The following is a 24,641-nucleotide window of genomic DNA, read 5'->3' as shown; positions in this document are numbered from 1 at the left end:
GTGATGGGACTTTGTAGGATGAACGTTGAGATTTATAAGGGGCACGGGATGACCAATAAGATCTGAATTGGTCTGTAACAAGGTAGGCACTGATAAGGGGTTGACATCAAGGCCGTAATTATAATATATTTAAATATATTTAAATATTCAAATATATTTAAATATATTTAAATATATTCAAATATGCTCAAAATGTCCCCCCCCCCCAATAGATTTCTATAAAATAAATTTATGTTTGTATGATTGTGGTTATGGTTGTATTTATTAATCCTTAATCTCTGCCATTACATACAATGAAACAAGAAAAGGTAAAAAAAGAAAAAATAGAGCAATGTAATCCAACACACTATTAGACATTATTGTAAAAAAGAAAAGTCCATCCAATGTGTTAGTTCATTTTTTAAAATATTTTAGGCAGGAAATTAGTTTTCAAATTTAGATTTTTTTCTGGGGGGGGCCCAGACCCCCTGGAAGATTTGGTCCCCCCCCCCAAAGTTAACTCCATGGCTACGAACCTTGGTTGACAGGGAAACATCTTAAAGCCTGACCTGCCTTGTGTGCCCATGGACTTTGGTTCACAAACAGGTGACACCTCAAATTGAAAACACAAGCCCGCGGGCGCGTCGCGTTGGGTGTGAGCGAGACAGAGGCTTGCGCATGCGCCGTGGGGTTGGAGGGAGGCGGAAAGTGTCCGGGCCGCCATGGAGAGCCTCGCCACGTTGAGCGCGGCGATCCTCACGCCGCGATGCCACGAGCAGCTGTTCGTGCGACTGAATCTACTCGACGGTGTGTGTCACTGTTGTGTGTGTTACTGTGTGTGTGTTACTGTGTGTGTGTTACTGTGTGTTACTGTGTGTGTTACTGTGTGTCACTGTGTGTCACTGTGTGTGTGTCACTGTGTGTTACTGTGTGTGTGTTACTGTGTGTGTTACTGTGTGTCACTGTGTGTTACTGTGTGTGTGTTACTGTGTGTTACTGTGTGTCACTGTGTGTGTTACTGTGTGTGTTACTGTGTGTTACTGTGTGTGTTACTGTGTGTCACTGTGTGTGTTACTGTGTGTGTTACTGTGTGTTACTGTGTGTGTTACTGTGTGTCACTGTGTGTCACTGTGTGTGTGTCACTGTGTGTGTTACTGTGTCACTGTGTGTTACTGTGTGTTACTGTGTGTGTCACTGTGTGTGTCACTGTGTGTGTGTCACTGTGTGTGTCACTGTGTGTCACTGTGTGTGTTACTGTGTGTGTTACTGTGTGTCACTGTGTGTATCACTGTGTGTTACTGTGTGTCACTGTGTGTATCACTGTGTGTTACTGTGTGTCACTGTGTGTTACTGTGTGTGTCAGTGTGTGTCACTGTGTGTGTGTCACTGTGTGTCACTGTGTGTGTGTTGCTGTGTGTGTGTGTTACTGTGCGTGTGTCACTGTGTGTGTCACTGTGTGTCACTGTGTGTGTGTTGATGTGTGTGTTACTGTGTGTGTCACTGTGTGTGTGTTACTGTGTGTGTGTGTCACTGTGTGTGTGTGTGTCACTGTGTGTGTCACTGTGTCACTGTGTGTGTTACTGTGTGTCACTGTGTGTTACTGTGTGTGTGTTACTGTGTGTGTCACTGTGTGTGTCACTGTGTGTGTGTCACTGTGTGTGTGTCACTGTGTGTGTCACTGTGTGTCACTGTGTGTGTTACTGTGTGTTACTGTGTGTCACTGTGTGTGTCACTGTGTGTTACTGTGTGTCACTGTGTGTTACTGTGTGTGTCACTGTGTGTGTCACTGTGTGTCACTGTGTGTGTGTTGCTGTGTGTGTGTGTTACTGTGCGTGTGTCACTGTGTGTGTCACTGTGTGTCACTGTGTGTGTGATGTGTGTGTTACTGTGTGTGTGTCACTGTGTGTGTGTTACTGTGTGTGTGTCACTGTGTGTGTGTGTCACTGTGTGTGTCACTGTGTCACTGTGTGTGTTACTGTGTGTGTCACTGTGTGTGTCACTGTGTGTCACTGTGTGTGTCACTGTGTGTCACTGTGTGTGTGTTACTGTGTGTGTCACTGTGTGTCACTGTGTGTGTGTCACTGTGTGTGTGTCACTGTGTGTCACTGTGTGTCACTGTGTGTGTTGCTGTGTGTGTGTTGCTGTGTGTGTTACTGTGTGTGTGTCACTGTGTGTGTGTCACTGTGTGTGTCGCTGTGTGTGTTGCTGTGTGTGTGTGTGTCACTGTGTGTGTCATTGTGTGTGTCACTGTTGTGTGTGTTACTGTGTGTGTCATTGTGTGTGTGTCACTGTGTGTCACTGTGTGTGTCACTGTTGTGTCACTGTGTGTGTGTCGCTGTGTGTGTGTTACTGTGTGTGTGTTACTGTGTATTTGTTACTGTGTGTCTCTGTTGTGTCACTGTGTGCGTGTCACTGTGTGTCACTGTGTGTCACTGTGTGTGTGTCACTGTTGTGTCACTGTGTGTCACTGTTTGTGTTGCTGTGTGTCACTGTTGTGTCACTGTGTGTCACTGTGTGTGTGTTACTACTGTGTGTGTTACTTTGTGTGTGTGTCACTGTGTGTCACTGTGTGTGTCACTGTGTGTGTGTCACTGTGTGTGTTACTTTGTGTGTGTGTCACTGTGTGTGTGTCACTGTGAGTTACATATTTCAGTGGGGCCTTACTATCAGCCCCACCAAAACTAAGCACCTGCCTGGGTATTTTGTACCATCGGACACTCCACCCCCACAACTCCCAATCGGTGATGGGGCAGTTGTGGAGAGAGTGGAGAGTTTCCCATACCTGGGCAGTGTGCTTATGACTGGCTCCAGTTTAACAGCAGAGGTCTCACTCCGAATCAGTCGAGCGGCAATATCTTTTCATCGGTTGCGTAACGCTGTGTGGAAGCTACCTGGTCTGTCGCTCCGCACTAAGCTTCAGGTCTTCTCGGCCACGGTCATTCCCTCCCTTCTCTACGCTTGCGAAACGTGGACCCCCCTAATGGAACATCTTCGCCGGTTAGAAACATTTAGGCTGGCCTGCCTACGATCCATCCTGGGTTTAACCAGACTGGATTGTGTGAGGAGCTCACAAATCCTTGAAAGATCTGGGCAAGGTCCCATCGGAGAGCTCCTCCGGCGGGCAAGGCAGCGATGGCTGGTCATGTAGCCCGCATGCCCAGCCACCGCATGCCGAAACAGCTTTTGTTCGGCCGGATTGAGGGGGCTAAGAGGGCGCGGCACGGGCTAGAGAAGAGATGGAGTGATGTGGTACAGGAGGACGTGGAGCTGAGTGGACTTGCCGATGACTGGTACCAGCGGTGTCAAGATCGGCCTCTGTGGAGGAGGCTCGTGAAGGATGCTACTGGGCAGTTGGAGGCAGTCGCCCTCCAACAACAATGGAGGGCGGAGGAGCGACGCTCAGAACAACGAGCGGAGCGCCGGGTGGCTAAAGCACAGCAGGTTGGCACAGGGGGCACAGGTGGTGCATCAGCCAGTCATCTCAGTCAGTCGACCCGTGGCACCTGGGTCTGCCCCGTGACCTCCTGCCAGCGGGCGTTCGACACTTCACGTGGCCTCAGGGTGCACATAGCCTGGCACAAGCGTCGTGGTGACGTCACCGCCACTTAGTGGTGAATGGCGGTTGTTGTTGTTACTGAGTGTGTCACTGTGTGTGTCACTGTGTGTGTTACTGTTGTGTCACTGTGTGTGCCACTGAGTGTGCCACTGAGTGTGCCACTGTGTGTGTTACTGTTGTGTCACTGTGTGTCACTGTGTTACCGTGTGTGTCACTGTGTGTGTCACTGTGTGTTACTGTGTGTGCCACTGTGTATGTCATTGTTTGTTACTGAATGTGTCACTGTTACTGAGTGTGTCACTGTGTGTGTCACTGTGTGTGCTTGCTAACAGCACTTGCCCCTGCAGTCTGTTAAGGCTATACAGTGGGATCTGTGTCTTTGCCACTGAGTGTGCCACTGTGTTGGGGGAAGGGGTACACTGCTGGTGGTGCATCTACCGGTCATCTCAGTCGGTCAACCAATGGCACCAGCTGGGTCTGTCCAGAGACCTCCTCCTGCACCTAGCCTGGCACAGTAGGGGTACAACAGCTGGTGGTGCATCTACCGGTCATCTCAGTCAGCCAACCCATGGCACCTGCCAGGTCTGTCCAGAGACCTCCTCCTGCACCTAGCCTGGCACAGTAGGGGGTACAACAGCTGGTGGTACATCTACCGGTCATCTCAGTCGGTCAACCAATGGCACCAGCTGGGTCTGTCCCGAGACCTCCTCCTGCACCTAGCTGTCACTGTGTGTCACTGTGTCACTGTGTGTCACTGTGTCGGTGTGTATGTTGTGTGTCACTGTGTGTCACTGTGTCGGTGTGTATGTTGTGTGTCACTGTGTGTCACTGTGTGTTGTGTGTCGCTGTGTGTATGTTGTGTGTCGCTGTGTGTCACTGTGTGTCGCTGTGTATCACTGTGTCACTGTGTGTATGTTGTGTGTCACTGTGTGTCACTGTGTGTGTCGCTGTGTGTCGCTGTGTGTCACTGTGTCGGTGTGTATGTTGTGTGTCACTGTGTGTCACTGTGTCGGTGTGTATGTTGTGTGTCACTGTGTGTCACTGTGTCGGTGTGTATGTTGTGTGTCGCTGTGTGTCACTGTGTGTATGTTGTGTGTCACTGTGTGTTACTGTGTGTATGTTGTGTGTCACATAGCTCTCAAGCCATATGGTTCACCCCGTATTCTTGTACAGGGAAATTGAGCTGTCGTGTCCACGGGCACAAAAAAACGTGTTCTTTGTGTTTATCCTCTTGTGATGGGACTTTGTAGGATGAACGTTGAGATTTATGAGAGCACGGGGTGACCCATGAGGTCTGAATCGGTGTGTGATAAGGTAGGGCACTGATAAGGGGTTGACAGGAATGGTGTCACTGTGTGTTGGTGTGTGTCACAGTGTGTGGAACAGTTCGTTTTGCACTGACTTATATTGCTTCGTTGCTGATACAGTACTTTATTTCAAAATCAATGTTGTGACTCCAGGCCACTCTTGCAAACAACAACCATGAAACTGTTATTTTTATTTTACCAGGTAAGGCCCCACTGAGCTACGTAGCTTTTTCAGAATCGACCTGACGATCACAAATGATAGCTGAACGAAAGTGGCTCATCATCGCGTGGAAATTAATGTCAGCCAAATACTTTAAACGCGTGATGTTCATTCTAAATGTGGAGGAACGACTCGGGAGAAAAATCCACTTGCACTGTGAACCCTGCGAGCCGAGTTTAATTCCCGCTCACGGCCAATAACAGCGGCAAACATATCTGAATCGGCCCAGGGCACGTGACTGACTCCCCCATGTAGACTTGGCCCTAAATGAGGACGTGGTGCGGTGTGTAAACACCAACAGTGGGGGGGCAAAGGTCGGTGGTGCTGGCCACCCACCCACCCACTCTCTCTCGTGCCTAACTTCATGGGTGCACTCGCAAAAAATGTTGCAATTTGGTTGGGCAATTTCACGTGAAACCGCGCCAAGCATCATCAGGACAAGCTCCAGGAAGTCAGAATCACCGTGTCACCAGACTGGACTTCTTGAATAAGACGTCGCGACTCGCTGGTACAGGCGACCCTGTTCACGAGTCGTTATAATGCGCACAATGTTAATCGTTGCCCCAGATACATTGGAACACAATTTGAATTAATTCGTCATGGGTAATGTACTGTTTATAATTGTGAGGTCATGACACCTATTTAAAAAAAAAGCCTTGGTCGGGTGACGGAGTCACTCTCACTTCCCGGGTTTAATATAATTTGATGTTGACGGGTTATTAGGGAGGGGGGGTGACACGGATTCATGTGACCCAACAACCCTCCACTCCACAGTTCTCGATGACAAGGTGGGGAGTTAGAGTTGCGGCTATTGCTGTATGTATTTTGGAACATGTTTCGCACCGTATGTAGCCAACCGCGCTAATCGGAGGCGCAGGGGGAAGGACAACAAACCTAAACACAACAGGCATAGTTGGGAATAAAAATACATTTCCGCACCTCTGATTAGCACGGTTGCCTATGTACCGTACGAAAGAAGTTCATCATCACACATGCTAACGAAATGAGTTTTGTCAATCCAGATGATTTAAAAGTGCATGGCTCCAGCGGTGACCTCCGCCTCTGTTCGGGTGGCCAGCCAAAAAAAGTTTGATGGCTAGCCGACAGCAAAAAAAAAAACGATTGCCACTGTCCTTTAAGTTGGCACCTTTTTGTCCTCACAGTGCCCTGCCTCAAGATCCTCATCAGCAAATGTCTGGGCATGGGCATCATCGCCGGCTCCGTCATGGGTGAGCGAACACGCATTCCCCCACGCGACCAGCCTGGTTCAAGTATGGTCGAACAAGCGCCCGTGGTCAACCGACGCTTTGCCGGCAGGTCGTCGTCCCTTCACATGACTCGGTCCGCGTTCACACGTGCCGCAATTGGTCGCGTCCGTCCTGGAACACTAATGCCCACTTGCTGCACAGGGACAGCTTCCACTGGGTGGGCAGTGGGGGGGGGGGGGCGGGGGGAGGGAAAAAATAACTACAAGGCAGGCTTTGGAATGATTGAGATGAGATGTGATGGAAGGCACTTGGAGATGCAGGGGGCATTTACGCACGGAATACATTTAAAGATGATTGTTATGATCCAGCGGTGGATTTATCATTCAAATAATATCCAAATTGAGTTTTTTTTTTGGGGGGGGGGGGATTTGATCGCGTAAATGTAAATGTGTCGTTAAACCCGCCACCACCCCACATGGCCAATTAGTATGGTTTGTCACGTAAAGGAAACATTCCAATTAGGTTCCAGTTCAGCACACCGGTGTGTTGGAGATTAAACCCAAAACGTTTACAATTTGAGTACAACGTTTCGCCGGGGATTGCAACCAGCCTCACCAGGCATTGGCCAGAATCGATAATACTTATTTAGCACACTGATTGGAATCGGATTCTCCGGACTCTTCACTGAGTCGGAGCATCCCAGCTCAAACGTGCATCTCCATTGGTGGCCCTGAGTCACTTGTGGAAACTCCACATTCTCATGGCTGGGACCAGTCTCTCTGGAGGCTTGTGGCCAACCACCTGTTTTCCCACAAAGTGATACTCATTTTTCTTCTTTGGTTCTTTCGGTAAAGTCACGTAGAATGAGAATAAAATAATAAAATAAAATAACACTTCTCCAGGTGAAAAAACAGACAGTTCTGTTCTTTCACCTGAAGAAGGCTGCTTGTGTTGTGGCCGAAACGTCGTGAGAATTTTATTGTGTTTTTTTATTTTATTATTTTATTCTCATTCTACGTGACTTTACCGAAAGAACCAAAGAAGATGAATACTTGCAGTCACGAAAGCTTTAAATCTAAATTTGATACTCATTTTATCAATACTGTAGCGCTGATGGTCCTGACCAGGATTTGAACTCACAACTTTGTATACACTGGGTGGTGTTTGTGGTGTGTGTGTGCTGTGCTAATGGGCCATGTGTTTTCTGTGCTCATTGGCGATGTGTGTGATGTGTGTTGTGTGTGTGTGTGGTGCGTGTGTCTTCTTTATTGTGTGCTGTCCTTCTGGCGAGCGGTAGTGCAGCGGTCAACGCACTGCACTACGAACCCGGCGGCCCCGAGTTTGATTCCCGCTCACGGCCAACACCAGTGGCGATTAATTGAACTGGTCCTGGGCCTTTCCAAGGTCGCCTCAAATGAGTAGCTGGTGCGGTGTGTAAAAACATCGCCACTGGGGAGACAAAGGCGGCCGGGCGTGGTGCTGGCCATCCCAACCCCCTTGTGTGCCGTGCCGGCCTTCATAGGTGCTGCTCGCTAACAACACTTGCCCCAACATACTGTTGAGGCTACACGGGGGATCTTTGTTTTTATCTTTTTGAGCTAAAGCGCTTTGTGTGCGCTGTGCAGTGTGTCATGTGCCCTGTGCTGTCTGTGCGCGTGCGCTGCACGTGGTGTGCTGTTTGTGTGTGCGTCATGTGCTAATGGGCTGTGTGTGCGCTGTGCTGTGCGGCGTACTGTGTGTGTGCGTGCGCTGTGCCGTGCGGCGTGCTGTGTGTGTGCGTACGCTGTTCCGTGCGGCGTGCTGTGTGTGTGCGTACGCTGTTCCGTGCGGCGTGCTGTGTGCATGTGTGCGCTGTGTGTGTGTGTGTGTGCGCTCTTGCCGTGTGGTGTGCTGTGTGTGTGCTGCGCGCTGGGCGTCGGTGGCAGTGAAGCTGCCGCAGATCATGAAGGTGACGCGGGCGCGTAGCGCGGCCGGGCTCAGCTTCCCGGCGGTGCTCACCGAGCTGTTCGCCATCTCGGGCACCATGGCCTACAGCATCGCCAACGGCTTTCCCTTCAGGTGGCGGTCGCACGCGGAAGCACCCTGTTCCTGCCTCGCCGCACTCGGTAGAATTCAACGTAGAGCAGAAAGTTGGCGTGATTGGTGATCCAGCGCTCACCGATTCACTCCAGTCACTCTATAAACTGTGGTTTGTTTTACCAGGTAAGGCCCACTGAGATATGTAGTTCTTTTTCAGAAGCTACCTGGCTACATATGGTAGCTCAACAAAGTGGCTTATCATGTGGACACTTATTGCAGCAAAATACCCTCCAACGCATATTTCTAAATGTGGAGGGAAAAATCCACGCGACCCAGGGGAGAACACGCATAATCCAAATATACATCAGCAGGCGTCAGGGTCGGGATCGAACCCATGACCTCCTGTATACCAGGCGAGGGAGTAACCACTCGCTAACCGGCGGTCAGTCGCCTCCTTGCCGAATCTTCGATCGCTGTGCTAGCCCTCTCACTTTTTCCCGTTTTCTTTGACGTAACGTTCAATAATTTTGCGTAAATCGTGCACAGTGGGGTCCTGCGCCATTTGGTGGAATCGAATAATCAGGTGCCCTTTATTTTACAAGGTGAGAGCTCATGGGGGGGGGGGGTGGGGTGGGGGGAAGAAGGTCGTTAAATGTGGGCTCATGCTGGTCTGCTTCACTTAGCCCCGTACCAGCGGAGTACAGTCGTACTGTTAATGGCTTTTCGGTTAACGTTTCGCCTCCCATAGAACCCCCGTGGTTCCGACTAACGTTAAAATGTTGACTAATGGGTACATTTGCGTTGTGCACGCGGGTGCCAATTTCGGCCAATCCCCAAGCGCTCGTAAGTGGGGCCGAGCCATTCCCTCAGCCAATCAAGGACGCCCATTTGTGAGCGTTTAGACCTCTACCGGCTTTGCTTCCGTTGCGTTTTCCCTTTTTTGGCAGCGGAAAGAGCTCTTTTGCAGATGTTTTTTACGTATTTTTCAACTTACGAGCGAATTCACAGTGATTAGCGGTGGTCCCTAAAGTGAATTCGCAAAAAGGAAAAGAGGAGTAGGAAAGCAATTAGCCTCGAAACAAAGCAGGAAATTTTTGCTGAGCATGGAAAAGCGGTAAAATCCAGTGGGTCAGACTTCTCATCGTCTGGGAACGGATGAATGCTTTTACCATGTAATTCCTGTATTCGATTCACGGTCGTTTTCGTGGACCGGATTAGAAGGACTTCCGTACAGGGTTTAGATCTTCGAAGTGCGCGACATCGAAATCCTCGCTGCGCTAAGGCTCCGCTGTCGATTGCGGAATCTCCGCTGTCGGTTGCGACTGCTGTCGCATCGCCGAGCGGCGGGAGAGCGTTTTGCGGACTGTCCCAGAGGTCTGCGGTTCGAGGCCCCACGGACGGACGGCCCTCGTTCCACACTGCCCAGAGCCTGGGCAATTCTGTGGCGGCATCCACCACCTGGAAGGCATTATCCCGCTGCAAGTTCGTGCGGCATTAAATTTGCACCACCTGTTCAGAGACTCTTTAAGACAGCGGTCCCCAACCTTTTTTGGCACCAGGGACCGGTTTCGTGGAAGACAATTTTTTCACGGACCGGGGGGGGGGGTGGGGGGGTTCATCATTGGGTCTTTCCCCCTTTTTAAAAAGAAGCTCTCCAGCGACGTTTGTTTTTAATCATTTTGGCTACTAGGGGTTAGCTTGTGGGCTTACCAAAACTGTAACTGAGACAAGTGCGCAGTGCGGGAAAGGCGCGGACGGAACTGGTAAATAAAATAATGGGCGGGCCACGCGCGGACATCACCGCTCTCACCTCCTGCTGCTGTGCGGCCCGGGCCACGGACCGGTACCGGTCTGCGGCCTGGGGGTTGGGGGACCCCTGCTTTAAGAGGTCCCACACCTCTCCCTCTCTCTCTCTCTCTCGCCCGGCTCTCGAGCAACGCTGGGCTTGGCTTCCGCACCTCGTTGGGCTTGGCTCCGCCGCACATATATGTCCTGGAAATATTGCATTGTTGTTATTTATGAATACTGACCCCGATTTGGCAAAGTACCGTGCCAAGGTAGCGTGGTGGAGCAGTGAGAGTGGCATAGCGTCCACTTTTGGGTTGCGTGTGGTGTGCCATGCCTGCAGGCGACCGGACAGCAGCTTTGGCCTGGACTGACATTCTGTCTGTGTTGAGTCAGTGCTGCACCCCATAATAGTTTAATTATTATTATTTTAGAAACCTTTTGGTGTTCGCGCCATCAGCCACGGTGGCGAGATGTTAGTGACCTCGCCTGGTATACAGAATAGTTGTGGGTTCATTCTCGACCCTGACACTGTATTTTCTCCCCGTGGTCGTGTGGATTTTTCTCCGGGTCCTCCGGTTTTTCCCTCCACATTTAGAATCGATGTGCGTTGGCTGCAGTACATTTCAACGTGAATAAGCCACTTCGTTGAGCTATCATTTGTGGCCGGGTCGTTTTTTGTAAAAAAAATAGCTACATGGCTCATTGGGCATTACCTGGTCAAAATAAAAAAAATAGTTTAATAGTTTGAGTGTAGTGTGGTAGGCTTTGCGTACTGTTGTGATGCTAGCTAGGCCATCATGTACGTTGAACTTCTTTCGCACCGTACATAGCCAACCGTGTTAATCGGAGGCGCGTTAGCGGACGAGGCCGCTCCCAACGCGGCCCCTGGGCCGCGTCCTGGTGCCGACGTCACCTGCTCGTTGTCGTTGGCAGTGCGTGGGGGGAGGCGCTCTTCCTCATGCTGCAGACCGTCTCCATCGGATTCCTCATCCAGCACTACGGGGGACGGACTGGCAGGGGTGAGTGAATCGGAATCGGTGATCTTTATTCATCCTGGGGAAATCCCCAGAGCTGTGAAGCTCTTTATGTCCAGTAGGGGAACACGGGGTCAGAAAGCTACGACAACAAGCAGTACAACAACACAACAACGGTAGTGTCCGGCAAATACGATGGAACAACAATTCGCAACAACGGTAGGGGTGCAAAGTGTAGGAACGGTAAGCATATCACTCACAATAAATACGGAAAATAGAATTAAGTATGCAAGTTCAAATTGCATACGTGCACCAATTCCCAAGCTTGGGCAAAGTAGCATAAGTGTTGGGGTGCAACTGACGACTCTGACACGGTTCTTTAGTAGGGGCTGATGCCAAGGTTTATTAAGGGCTTCTGCCGGTAACTTATTAAAGGCTTACGCCTAACAGGTCACAACCCTAATATCTCCCCCAGGGGAAAGGGTACTGGGAGGTCCCTAGCTCCACCCAGGCTATATGTGATCTCCCCCCCCCCCTCCCAGCACCGACCGAGGGATCATCCAACTCGGTCGGCCGGGTGAAGTTGTCACTCTCGCCTGGCGCTGATTCCCCCTGCCCTCGACCCCGACTCCCTAACTCTCTCCGTTCCTGGCCCTCCGCGACGACCCTCTCTACGTCACGGGTTCCCCCTTATATATCTCCCGTAACCTCTGACGTCATCCCTTGTCACCCCCCTGAGTGACATGACGTCCTCCACTACTCCTCTACATAAGCAAGAGCAAAAACAGTCCCAGACCACACCAAGACAACGCGCAGTCCCCCAATGAAATTGCACGTTAAAATTGCACGTTGGAATTGAACTCTCGCTACGCGGGCACTGCCCGCGGATCCGGTTCTGGGCGCGACGATGGAATCGCGGACATTCGCGGCTGCGATTTGATCCGCCAACCGATTGTTTAACTCGACGCTTGTGTTCTCGAAGCCAATGTTTTCTTTGTTATCATTGTCGCTGTGCTTGTTTACGCAGGAAAGTCTCGCTAAGTCTCGAGAATATATATATATTTTTTAATTGGGGTCTCGCGCCACGTTTTTTTGCAGTCGGTGGGGGTGATGTTGCTCCTGTGGGACGCTCGGCCCTCCACCACGTGACGAGTTAACGCCTGCACACACGTAGATTTTCTCCGGGTTCTACCACATGTATAATCACTCATCAGTGGAGTTGGCCAAACGTCCCATTAAAGGATCACAGAGCTTGGGAAATTCCTGCTGCCGGTTCTGGCTGCCTTCCCCCGCTTTGTCTGTGGTTTTCCCCGTCCTTCTGTGCAAAAAAACTGCTCGGCGCGTTACAAATACCCCGGCTTTTCGAGATGCAATTTGCACGGAGGACAACAATGTGACATTGAATATTACGATCATTCGGCAACTTTCGCCATCTGCACAGGGAAGCAGTTTAGGTTTGACTCCGCCGTGACCCCCGCCGTTACCCCCCTCTGTGACCCCCTCCGTGACCCCCCGCCGTGACCCCCCACCGTGACCCCCCTCCGTGACTCCCCTCCGTGACCCCCCGCCGTGACCCCCCGCCGTGACCCCCCTCCGTGACCCCCCTCCGTGACCCCCCACCGTGACCCCCCTCCGTGACCCCCCACCGTGACCCCCCCACTGTGACCCCCCGCCGTGACCCCCCTCCATGACCCCCCGCCGTGACCCCCCCACTGTGACACCCCGCCGTGACCCCCCGCCGTGACCCCCGCCGTGACCCCGCCGTGACCCCGCAGGATTGGCGTTCGTGGCCGTGTACGCCGCCGCGCTGCAGCTGCTGCTGTCGTCGCTGACGCCGCCGTCCTTCGTCACCTTAATGCAGGCGCTCAACATGCCGGCCATCATCTTCAGCAAGGCAGGGCCCCCCTCCCCCACCTACCCCCTCCTCCACCTAACCCTTCCCCCACCAATCACCAACCCCCTCCCCCACCGATCACCTACCCCCTCCCCCACCAATCACCTATCCCCTCCCCCACCAATCACCTATCCCCTCCCCTACCTACCCCCTCCCCCACCAATCACGTACCCTCTCCCCCACCCATCACCTACCCCACCTACCCCCTCCCCCACCTACCCCCTCCCCCACCTACCCCCTCCCCCACCATTCACCTACCCTCTCCTCCACCTACCCCCTCCCCCACCTACCCCCTCCCCCACCTACACCCTCCCCCACCATTCACCTACGCCCTCCCCCACCAATCACCTATCCCCTCCCCCACCAATCACCTATCCCCTCCCCCACCAATCACCTATCCCCTCCCCTACCTACCCCCTCCCCCACCAATCACGTACCCTCTCCCCCACCGATCACCTACCCCAGCAACCCCCTCCCCCACCTACCCCCTCCTACTGTTACAATTTACTACCGCTGTTGGCTCTTTTCAGGAGCCACAAATGATACCTCAACGTAGTCGTGATTGTTGTGCCATTGCTACAGCTGCTGCAGGTGGCCACCAACTACAGGAACGGCCACACAGGGCAGCTGTCGGCCATCACCGTGTTCCTGCTGCTGGGCGGCTCCCTTGCCCGCATCTTCACCTCCTTGCAGGTGCGAGCCCGCGTGGGTCGTCTGTCGGCTCTCTCGCTACCACCAGCGCCCTCCGCCTCGTCGTCGACCCCCCGACTGATCGCGACGCCCGTCCGCACACGACGAAAAACCCGTCGGTGGCACGGTGCGGCGACGTGGTTTTATCGGCGCGCCGAGTTCGATTCCCGCTCGCTGCCAACACCGGCGACGATTATCCGAACCGGTCCTGGGCCTCCCCGAGGTCGACTCGGCCTCAATTGAGGACCTGGTGGGGTGTGTCAAACATCGCCACTGGGGAGACAAAGGTTGGCCGGGCGTGGTGCTGGCCACCCATCCCATTGTGCGCCGTGCCGGCCTTCATAGCTGCTCGCTAACAGCACCTGCCCCAACAGTTTGCTCGGGCTATAAGGGGGAATCGGTCAAGAGAAGTGTTTAGCGTGTTGCCCTTTGAACCCCGTCGACCTGAGTTCGATCTGAACCGGTTCTGCGCCTCTCCTCCGTCGACCCGGCCTTAAATGAATTCCTCGTGTGGTGTGCAAATCATCGTCACGGCGGAGACGAAGGCGGGCCGGGCGTGGTGTTGGCCACCCACTGCCTCGTGCACCATGCTGGACTTCAACAGTCTGTGAAAGGCTGTACAGGGGATGTTTGCCTTCGTATGCGCGCGTGTTGCCTGCACGCTGTGCCCGTGCGCCGCTCGTCTTACACGCCGCGTGCTTGCTGCGTCCGTGCAGGAGACGGGCGACCGCCTGCTGGTGGTCACGTACATCGTGGCCTCCCTGTGCAACGGCACGCTGGCCGCCCAGCTCCTCTACTACTGGAACGCGGGGCCTGGCGGCGCGGTGACCCCCGCCAAGAAGCGGCACTAGCTGCCGCCAATCCCCGACAGCTTCCCCTCCACAGCCCCAACCCTCAACCCTCAGCCGTGTTGTGTGGGAAACGTGTTTTGGGGCAGGTGGGGCTGTTTGGCAGGTGATTGAAGGGTTTTAATCCGTATTGAATGTGACGAGGTGCGAGGCGGCGGTGCCTGCTGGGGGTGGGGTGCGGCTCTCTTGCGACCCGGCGCTGCGGCAATTGGTGGGGAGGGGGGGGGGGTAGCGAGGGCGCGAGTCTCCGTCCAGGTGAGGTGATACGGCGCGTCACCCCGCGGAATCCTGCCTAAACTCAAACTAGACTTTGAACTGTTTTTTTATAAGGCCCACTGAGCTGTGTAGCTCCTGGCCGCGGGCGATTGCCCCACGAAGTGGCTTATCGTCATCGGGTGGAAATTTCTAGCGGATAAAATACTCTGAAATGCACGGCCTTGATTCTAAATCTGGGATGAAAAACCGGAGGATGCGGAGGAAAATTCACGCGGCCACGGAGAGAGAGAGACATGCAAACTCCAAATATACAGGTGTCAGAGTTGGGAACGAACCCAACGACCTCCTGTATACCAGGCGAGAGAGATAACATCTCACCACTGTGGCACAAGCCTGGATTAGGCCACTACGCAACGATCTGACCACATTTGTGTGCTTAAGAACCCTCCACCACCGGCCACGGCCAAGCAAATTAAATTTCCACGCGGCGTACGAGCGTTTAAACGATGTGCCGGTTATTTTTTTAATTTCTTCGGCTCGCTCACCTTGGGCGAGTCGATGGGGAATTCCCGCGAGCAAATCTAACGGCGATTAAGACGCGGCGACGTTTCGCTTGAAACCGCGTCGGGGGTCCCATCCGGACAGGATCGAGGCAGTCGGAATAAAAATCCAGGAAGCACCATCGGAACATCGCTGCACGTGGCCAGGAGGGGCACTCAACGACGTGATTGTACGTCAGTTTTTTCTTCCGATTGCGTTTCGATGACGTACACGAGCCGGCATGGAATCGGAAGGAAAACTAAAATAAAGTAACTTTATTGGCACCGAGGATCCCACAAGGCCACGCGGGAGGCCAGTGTGGCACGGCTTGGCGCCAGCCATCGTAGAGTGCGGCGGCCGTGTCGCTACGGTTCTCTGCGGCGAGTACCAACAACGTCTTTACAGGCAGTGGCGCTACTACACCGCTCTGTATAAAATGAAGGCCGAGCCGCTTGCGCGTTGCGAGGTTCAGCGGTGAACGGGACACCCACCCTGCGGCTTGCAGGTGCCTCGGAATGGGAGAGGGGTAACTGTAACGTATGCAGTTGTCTTTGGCGGCTTGGAAGGGAAGCGGTGAGTGGAAGCTCAGATGTACACAATTTCGGTGGAATAAAATGACATTGTTTATAGAGGGGCCGGACAATAGTTCTTGAGGTGCGGTCCTCATGGGTCGGTCAACGCTGAACGCGCTCCCTACGCCAGTGGGCACAAAGCAACCACGGCACTTTCATCATCATCATCATCAGCCATGATCAGTCTACTGCCGGATGAAGTTTCAAATGCAACTTTTGTTTTTAACCAGGTGAGACGTGGAGAGATGCGGACGAGTCTTTAATTGGCAAGCGTGAGCTGGGTCACCAAAATGACAAAATCGAGACGAAATCAAGTGCAGCCAATGCAGCGTGCTCTTCGTAACAGTCAATTGTGAATAGTGCTTGCCAACAAATGAACCGCGATAGCTTGCCGATCTTGTCTTGGGACGTAAACCATCGCGCAAACGCCGGTCATCCTCGCAGCGGCTTTTGGCAAACCATCGAAACAAAGACGGTGGTCACTGCGTCCCGCGCTTTCGGATGCGCTTCTGCGGCCGCCTGGAACGTTCTTCCGATATTAGGAATCCACCGCAGCTGTGCAGTTTGAAATCTCACTCGACAAACTCATTTTGAAATCTCACTCGACAAACTCATTTTGAAATCTCACTCGACAAACTCATTTTGAAATCTCACTCGACAAACTCATTTTGAAATCTCACTCGACAAACTCATTTTGAAATCTCACTCGACAAACTCATTTTGAAATCTCACTCGACAAACTCATTTTGAAATCTCACTCGACAAACTCATTTTGAAATCTCACTCGACAAACTCATTTTGAAATCTCACTCGACAAACTCATTTTGAAATCTCACTCGACAAACTCATTTTGAAATCTCACTCGACAAACTCATTTTGAAATCTCACTCGACAAACTCATTTTGAAATCTCACTAGACAAACTCATTTTGAAATCTCACTCGACAAACTCATTTTGAAATCTCACTCGACAAACTCATTTTGAAATCTCACTCGACAAACTCATTTTGAAATCTCACTCGACAAACTCATTTTGAAATCTCACTCGACAAACTCATTTTGAAATCTCACTCGACAAACTCATTTTGAAATCTCACTCGACAAACTCATTTTGAAATCTCACTCGACAAACTCATTTTGAAATCTCACTCGACAAACTCATTTTGAAATCTCACTCGACAAACTCATTTTGAAATCTCACTCGACAAACTCATTTTGAAATCTCACTCGACAAACTCATTTTGAAATCTCACTCGACAAACTCATTTTGAAATCTCACTCGACAAACTCATTTTTACGACCGCTTTTTGTGTTTTGCTCGTTGTCCTCGCACTTCGGATTAGCGCGGTTGGCTACGTGCGGCGCGGAAAAAGTTTCTGCACACACACAGTCGCCTCGCGTCTTTCGCGACGCGATTTTGAAATGGCGCGTTGGATTATAATGTACACTTATTTTTGTTACGCGCGCAACTATTGTTCAAATAACGAGCTCCAGCTCGTTGGCCACAGTGTACGGAACGCGCGGCGCGCATCTTCGTTCGGCAGCAAAGTTCAGTGGCGATGCTGCCCGAGGTGCAGGAGTACGGCCACAAGCATAAGCGCGGGCAGCATCAATCGCCATCTCCTCGCGCAGCCATTCTGAAGATCTTGGCCGCGTGTCTCGTGTGACAACATTTGCACTCCCAATATGTGCGGTTACGTGTTAAAAAATATTTTTTCTTTAATGTACGGCAGTGAAATAGGTCGACGCAAGAATGAGGTTCGAGAGCGTGCTCTCCTTCCCTAACCACAACTACCTTTATTTCTTGCGAGAAAATTATGTTTTAACTTACGCGATTTTGTCAAAGAACCCGCCCCACCCACACCCCCCCCCCCCCCCCCCCAAGTAAAAGGAGAGGTGGCCGTACGTTAAGCAATGTTACATTTTATATTCTTGGTTCTTTCGGTAAAGTCACCAAGGAGAAGGGAAACAATAAAATAATGAAAATATAAAACAATAAAATTCTCACGACGTTTCGACTGCAACCCAAGCAATCATCATCAGGTGGGAAAACCACAGCAAGAAAATTTGAAAAAAGTGGCGTTTTTTATTTTTTTTGCTGTGGTTTTCACACCTGATGATGATTGTGTTGGAGTCGAAACGTCGTGAGAATTTTTTTGTTTTATAATTTATTATGTTATTTTTTTCCCTTCTACGTGACTTTACCGAAAGAACCAAGACTATGAATCCCTGCAGTCACGAAAGCTTTAAATCAAAATTGAATGTTACATTATTAACATTGCTTTTATTTTCGATTTATTTAAATTTTAAAAATTTAATTTAATTTTACTATTTTTTATTTATTGTGGGTTTGTTGCTTTTATTATTTTCAAGGTATTAATTTTTTTGTTTTCTATTTACGCGACTTTACCGAAAGAACCAAGAATAGGAATTCCTGCAGTCACGAAAGTTTCAAGTCAAAAATTCGTCCGTAACATTGTGACGTCCCCAACGAGTTAAACACGCGCGTCGCCATGGCCAGGAGCTGTCGCTAGCGGGCGCGCTTCACCCACCCCAAGTGCAGCGCCACTCCCCGCTCTGGACTGGCAGCAAACTGGAACAACAACCTTCCATCAAGCCATGGTCAATCCACTGTTAAATGAAGGCCTCCCAAAGGCGTCGCCACGCCACGAACCCGTGATGTATTACCCGAGTCACCGGATCTTAAGCTAAAACAAGAACACTGTGTGAACTGGTATTGGCCGAAGAACATCCCAATTCTGGAAAATTACCTGTAAATGTCTCACTTGGGATTACGCGTGGCAGCGTTGCCCCAAAAACTTGACAAGACCATCCTAAAAGATAGTCTTAAGACCCCGGCTTTGCTGGGTAAACGAGCGGAGTTGTAAGACGCTCCAGAAAGTAATACGCACCCGTATTAATTTATACACATCTGGCCACAAACAAAGATCCCACATATAGCTGTAACAGGCTGTTGGGGAAAGTGCTGTTAGCGAGGAACACCGATGAAGGCCGGTACGGTACACGAGGGGGTGGGTGGCTTGCACCACTTCTGGCCGCCTTTGTCTCCCATATGGTGGTGTTTACACCACACCAGGTACTTATTTGAGTCCCAGGACCCATACTCTTTGGTTCTATTGGGTAAAGTCACGTAGGTAAAAAAATGTAATAACAAAAATCACGACGTTTCGGCCACAACACAAGCGGCCTTCATCAGGTGAAGGGACGAGACTGTCTGGAGGACAGCGCTGGAGTGAAAAAAGCCACGCTCAGATCACGACGGCCGCTTGTGTTGTGGCCGAAACGTCGTGATTTTTGTTATTTTATTTTTTTACCTACGTGACTTTACCCAATAGAACCAAAGAGTATGGATCCTAGCAGTCACGAAAGCTTTAAATCTAGCAGTGCCAGGACCGTTTCAGATAATCGTCGCCGATGTCGGCCGTGAGCAGTCGTCAAACTCGGGTCGCCGGGTTCGTAGCGGAGCGTGCCAACCGTGACACTGCCACCCCCTACAAATATGTGGCCACACACCCCTTTTGCTTTATATATACAGCATAGATATATAGGGGGTAAAAGTGTGGGTGGAAGGTTGTGGGTGGGGGGTTGTGGCAGTAGAGCCGTCGTGTGGGTGGGCACCGTGATAGTGTTTGATACTGCGAGGGAGAGTCAACTCGGCTGGGCCCAAGGGACATTTGGTGGCCCGGGGGAGATCTGGTGGCCCGAGGGACATCTGGTGGCCCGGGGGACATTTGGTGGCCCGGGGGACATCTGGTGGCCCGGGGGACATTTGGTGGCCCGGGGGACATCTGGTGGCCCGGGGGACATCTGGTGGCCCGAGGGACGATTGGTTGCTCTGGGCCCACCCCAGCAGCGCCCCTCTAGTGCTGATCCTGGTCTCATACTGAGCAAGAAGTCACGGTCGATTAATACCCGCGTGAGCTGCCCATTGGTACCGAGTGGCGATAGCTTTTAATCCTTTACCTTGGAAGTCCCACTCTCACGGCGCTCGTTCGAAGACGGCGAGAGACGCGTGTAGTTCCCGCCCCCTCCCGCGCGGTGTGCAGGTCAGGACCTCGCTGTCGTCCTTCCCCGCGGCACCTCCGATTAGCACGCTTGGCTACGTACGGCGCGAAGGAAGTTTAGTACACACACAAGAGTTACGGCTGTGGCCATGCTTGTTGGTAAGCCCGACAGCCGCCGTCGCCCAAACATAGACGCAGGTCCAACGCCACACAGCTGCGGGATAAAAATACATCCATCCGCAGTCGCAGCAGCCTTGCCCTGGGGGCAGAGGAAACCTAAATACGCCCCTCCGCCTCTTCCTCGGTGGATTTCGCGAGCGCTATTTGCGTGGCGCGGCTGCGCGGGTCTGGAATTCGTGCAGCAGGGAGACGCGGTGGCCCGCGAGGATTTAGCGGATCAACCTCGGGGTGGCAACTCCTCGGTGCAATTCTGGTGCCCCCTGATCAATCCGCTGCTGGATGAAGGCCTCCTTCCCTCACCCCCCCCCGCCTACCATTGGCATATCGCACTATCGTGCGACGTAACAACAATCTACGTATTTAGCACCTTACAAATAAACATAGTTCATCGCTCCCTTCTTTTTTTTGGAAAATTTTAGTTTTTTTTTAACTTGTATGTTTTGTGTTACCATCCTAAACCACCCAGAGGGGATCTCCCTCGGGGTGGTTTCGGGTGGCGGCGGCGACGCGGGTGGTGACATTCGCGCCTCGCAGCTAAACAAACGCTTCTGGTGCCTTTTCCGTGTGGAGTTAGTCCATTTTGTCTTTTCTTTCACTCTTCTCTCTCTCCCCTGCTGTTGTGGGCACGGGTTTAACTCAGGGCTCCAGCGGTTTCCCTTCATACCATCGCTGAGCCACGCACGTGTCCGATTGGAACCGGTGTTTCATCCCATAGCGAGAATAAAATAAAAAAAAAACACCACGAGTCGTTCGATCTTGATTTGAAGCTTTCGTGACTGCGGGAATCCATACCCTTTGGTTGTTTCGGTAAAGTCCACGTAGTAGGTATGAAATAAAATAATAGATCACGACGTTTCGATCGCAACACAAGCATCCTCCTCCTGATGTGTTTGTTTCACATCTGATGACGGTTGCTTGTGTTGCGATCGAAACCTAGTGTTGGCCCAAAACATCCCAACGCTGAACAATTACTCGATTGGGAGCACATAAACAAATATTTTTTGTGTAGCCTCAACAGTCTGTAGGGGCAAGTGCTGTTAGCGAGCACCTATGAAGGCCGGAACGGTACACGAGGGGGTGGGTGGCCAACACCACGCCAGGCCGCCTTTGTCTCCCTAGCGGCGATGTTTACACATCGCACCAGGTACTAATTTGAGGCTGAGTCGACCTAGGGGAGGCCCGGGACCGGTTCAGATAATCGTCACTGGTGTTCGCCGTGAGCGAGAATCGAACCCCGGTCGCCAGGTTCGTAGCGTAGCGCACTAACCGCTACACTACCGCTCCCCACACAGACACACAGACATTCACACACACAGACACACACAGACACACGCACAGACAATACAACACAGACACACACAGACACACGCACAGACACACACACAGACAATACAACACAGAAGGGCACGGGAACGTATCAAGGTGCGGCTGTCAATCGGGAACTGGTTGACAGCAGAGCCAAGTGACGCTGCCGTACACCTTGGCGAAGGGTGGGGGGGCGTGCCGACACCCGTGCTTATAGCGCGGGGGGGGGGGGGCGCACTTACATTTAAAGACTTATCTCAAATTATCGCTTCTAGTGGGAATACGAGAGAGATGTAAGCGTTTCAAGGCCAGATCGCCGACCCCCGCCCCCCGCTTTAACCCCTTGGCAGTCGCTGTCAGTACCCTAATATGGAAGCCTCCTCACTGCCACGCTTGCACCGAGAGATAAATGTTTTGGATTTCGAAAAACTGCAGAGGCCTGGTAGGGAATCCCAGATTCAAATTGCTGTGCAAAGCAGCTGTGAGCTCTGGGTTGGAACTCAGTCGCACAGCTGTCAAGCCAGACGGTTTAGCTCGCGTTCTTGTACAGGGGAATTGCGTTTTCAGGTCCATACGGCGTACAGCCGTTTCAATATGGGCAAAAAAATAATAATAATGCCCATTTGTTTGTGTTTCTCCCCTTGTGATGGGACTTTGCGGGATGAACGTTGAGATTTATAAGGGGCACGGGGTGACCAATAAGGTCTGAGTCGATCTCTTATTTGGTAGGGCACTCATAAGAGGTTTACACGTACGATGCATTTCGACGTATCTATGTGTTTCACCGATAATAATTCTAGACTTCGATGGGAGCGTCGTGCTCATCACGTGGCGTCCGAAAGCGCCGACCACGCTTGATCACGGAGACGATTTCCCCCGGAGGTGGAAGCCGTGGACAACAAAGAGTGCAGCACTAATCGACGCGAGGACTGCGACACGAGGACTGGTCACGATCACAGTGCCCCCCCCGGGCACGTTAACCAGGCGCTGCCCTCGTGACAAATACGAGTGAATAGATGGGATACGTGAATAGATACCTGAATCGATACGTGAATAGATACGTGAATATATACCTGCATCGATACGTGAATAGGCAGATACGTGAATAGATACATGAATAGATAGATACGTGAATAGATAGTGAATATATAGATACGTTAATAGATAGATACGTGAATGGATACGTGAATATATAGATAAGTGAATAGCTACGTGAATAGATAGACACGTGAATATATAGATACGTGAATAGATAGATACGTGAATGGATACGTGAATATATAGATACGTGAATAGATACGTGAATAGATAGATACGTGAATATATAGATACGTGAATAGATACGTGAATATATAGATACGTGAATAGATAGACACTTGACAAATTGGTGTTTAGGACGTTTCCCGTGTCGAACTTTCACGCCCCCAAACCAACCAAGAGCTTTAGAATCAGATGTATTCACACTGCAGGAGGAATCCGATGAGCTACGAATCTCTTTCTATCACAGATGTCCAGTTGGGCCACGGCTTCAGAATCAGATGTATTCACACTGCAGGAGGAATCCGATGAGCTACGAATCTCTTTCTATCACAGATGTCCAGTTGGGCCACGGGGTAAGAACGTTAAAACGACAAACAGTGCAAAAAAAACCACGACAGGAGTGCGCAAAGTACAAGTAAAAAAAACCGCACAAACATAACTAAACCATCCCCATCCTATGTATGATTGAAACGTCATATAATTTTGAGAGATTTAGTTGAGTCGAAGGGACTGGGCAGAAGACCACGTTGCCGAAACGCAGCCACTGTCGATGTAGATGCAGCTCTCAAGAACTTGCAAATGTCACATTCAGGTGGTCAGGCCAGCAGGCAACGGCAGTGGGAGGGAGCGGAGTGAGTTTATCGTCGAACGTAAACGGTCCCCAACCTCTTTGGCACCACGGACCGGTTTCGTGGAAGACAATTTTTTCACGGACCGGGTCGGGGGGGTGGGAGTTCATCATTGGGTCTTTCAACATTTTTCAAAGAATCTCTCCAGCGACGTTTGTTTTTTAAAACTAATTTTGGCCAGGGTTTAGCTTGTGGGGTTAGCTTGTGGGGTTAGCTTGTGGGGTTAGCTTGTGGGGTTAGCTTGTGGGGTTAGCTTGTGGGGTTAGTTTGTGGGGTTAGCTTGTGGGGTTAGCTTGTGGGGTTAGTTTGTGGGGTTAGCTTGTGGGGTTAGCTTGTGGGGTTAGCTTGTGGGGTTAGCTTGTGGGGTTATCTTGTGGGGTTAGCTTGTGGGGTTAGCTTGTGGGGTTAGCTTGTGGGGTTAGCTTGTGGGGTTAGCCTGTGGGGTTAGCCTGTGGGGTTAGCTTGTGGGGTTAGCTTGTGGGGTTAGCTTGTGGGGTTAGCTTGTGGGGTTAGCTTGTGGGGTTAGCTTGTGGGGTTAGCTTGTGGGGTTAGCTTGTGGGGTTAGCTTGTGGGGTTAGCTTGTGGGGTTAGCTTGTGGGGTTAGCTTGTGGGGTTAGCTTGTGGGGTTAGCTTGTGGGGTTAGCTTGTGGGGTTAGCTTGTGGGGTTAGCTTGTGGGGTTAGTTTGTGGGGTTAGCTTGTGGGGTTAGCTTGTGGGGTTAGCTTGTGGGGTTAGCTTGTGGGGTTAGCTTGTGGGGTTAGCTTGTGGGGTTAGCTTGTGGGGTTAGCTTGTGGGGTTAGCCTGTGGGGTTAGCCTGTGGGGTTAGCTTGTGGGGTTAGCTTGTGGGGTTAGCTTGTGGGGTTAGCTTGTGGGGTTAGCTTGTGGGGTTAGCTTGTGGGGTTAGCTTGTGGGGTTAGCTTGTGGGGTTATATTGTGGGGTTAGCTTGTGGGGTTAGCTTGTGGGGTTAGCTTGTGGGGTTAGCTTGTGGGGTTAGCTTGTGGGGTTAGCTTGTGGGGTTAGCTTGTGGGGTTAGCTTGTGGGGTTAGCTTGTGGGGTTAGCTTGTGGGCTTACCAACACCGTGACTGAGACAAATGCGCAGCGGCGGAAGTGATCAATAAAATAAGTAATATTTAGAAATAGTTTTTTTTTAAACACGCTTTAATGAAATGTGCCGTACGAGTAATGGCAGAACTCCACCACGACTCCAGGAAGTGGCCCCGAATCTTGCCACAACGTAAGGGGGCCGTGGTGATGTACAGCCAACGTGAGTTGAGCGTGGACAATTAGACCCAAGCCGAAACATCTCCATATATGTAAAAGGCAAAGTTGTGAATGTGTGTCTGTTCAAAATGTTTAGCCTACTTCCCGACATGCAACAAACTTGAAATTTGCCATGTGGGTACTTTCCAGACTGTACACCATGCAAAAATT

General features: G+C 51.3%; 1 protein-coding gene across 1 annotated transcript; it reads left to right on the top strand.

Moving 5' to 3' along the window:
• Positions 1-627: 627 nt before the first annotated feature.
• On the top strand, positions 628-14,622 carry MPDU1 (mannose-P-dolichol utilization defect 1). The gene is made up of 7 exons (XM_032977611.2): positions 628-786; positions 6,226-6,291; positions 8,196-8,328; positions 11,011-11,096; positions 12,827-12,945; positions 13,528-13,638; positions 14,352-14,622. Exons 1-7 carry the CDS (start codon positions 702-704, stop codon positions 14,484-14,486), a joined length of 735 nt encoding a protein of 244 aa, XP_032833502.1. The 5' UTR covers positions 628-701; the 3' UTR covers positions 14,487-14,622.
• Positions 14,623-24,641: the final 10,019 nt, after the last annotated feature.

Source organism: Petromyzon marinus, chromosome 63, assembly GCF_048934315.1.
Source record: "Petromyzon marinus isolate PM22_M1 ecotype Great Lakes invasive population chromosome 63, UKy_Petmar_22M1.pri1.0, whole genome shotgun sequence".
Classification (NCBI taxonomy): domain Eukaryota; kingdom Metazoa; phylum Chordata; class Hyperoartia; order Petromyzontiformes; family Petromyzontidae; genus Petromyzon; species Petromyzon marinus.
This window is presented reverse-complemented; position numbering and strand designations above follow the sequence as displayed.

Coding starts and splice junctions, on each gene's coding strand:
- MPDU1 (XM_032977611.2), top strand. CDS start 702: ATGGAGAGCCTCGCCACGTTGAGCGCGGCGATCCTCACGCCGCGATGC. Junction 11,097..12,826: donor CGGGGGACGGACTGGCAGGG/GTGAGTGAATCG, acceptor GTGACCCCGCAG/GATTGGCGTTCGTGGCCGTG. Junction 12,946..13,527: donor CGGCCATCATCTTCAGCAAG/GCAGGGCCCCCC, acceptor CCATTGCTACAG/CTGCTGCAGGTGGCCACCAA.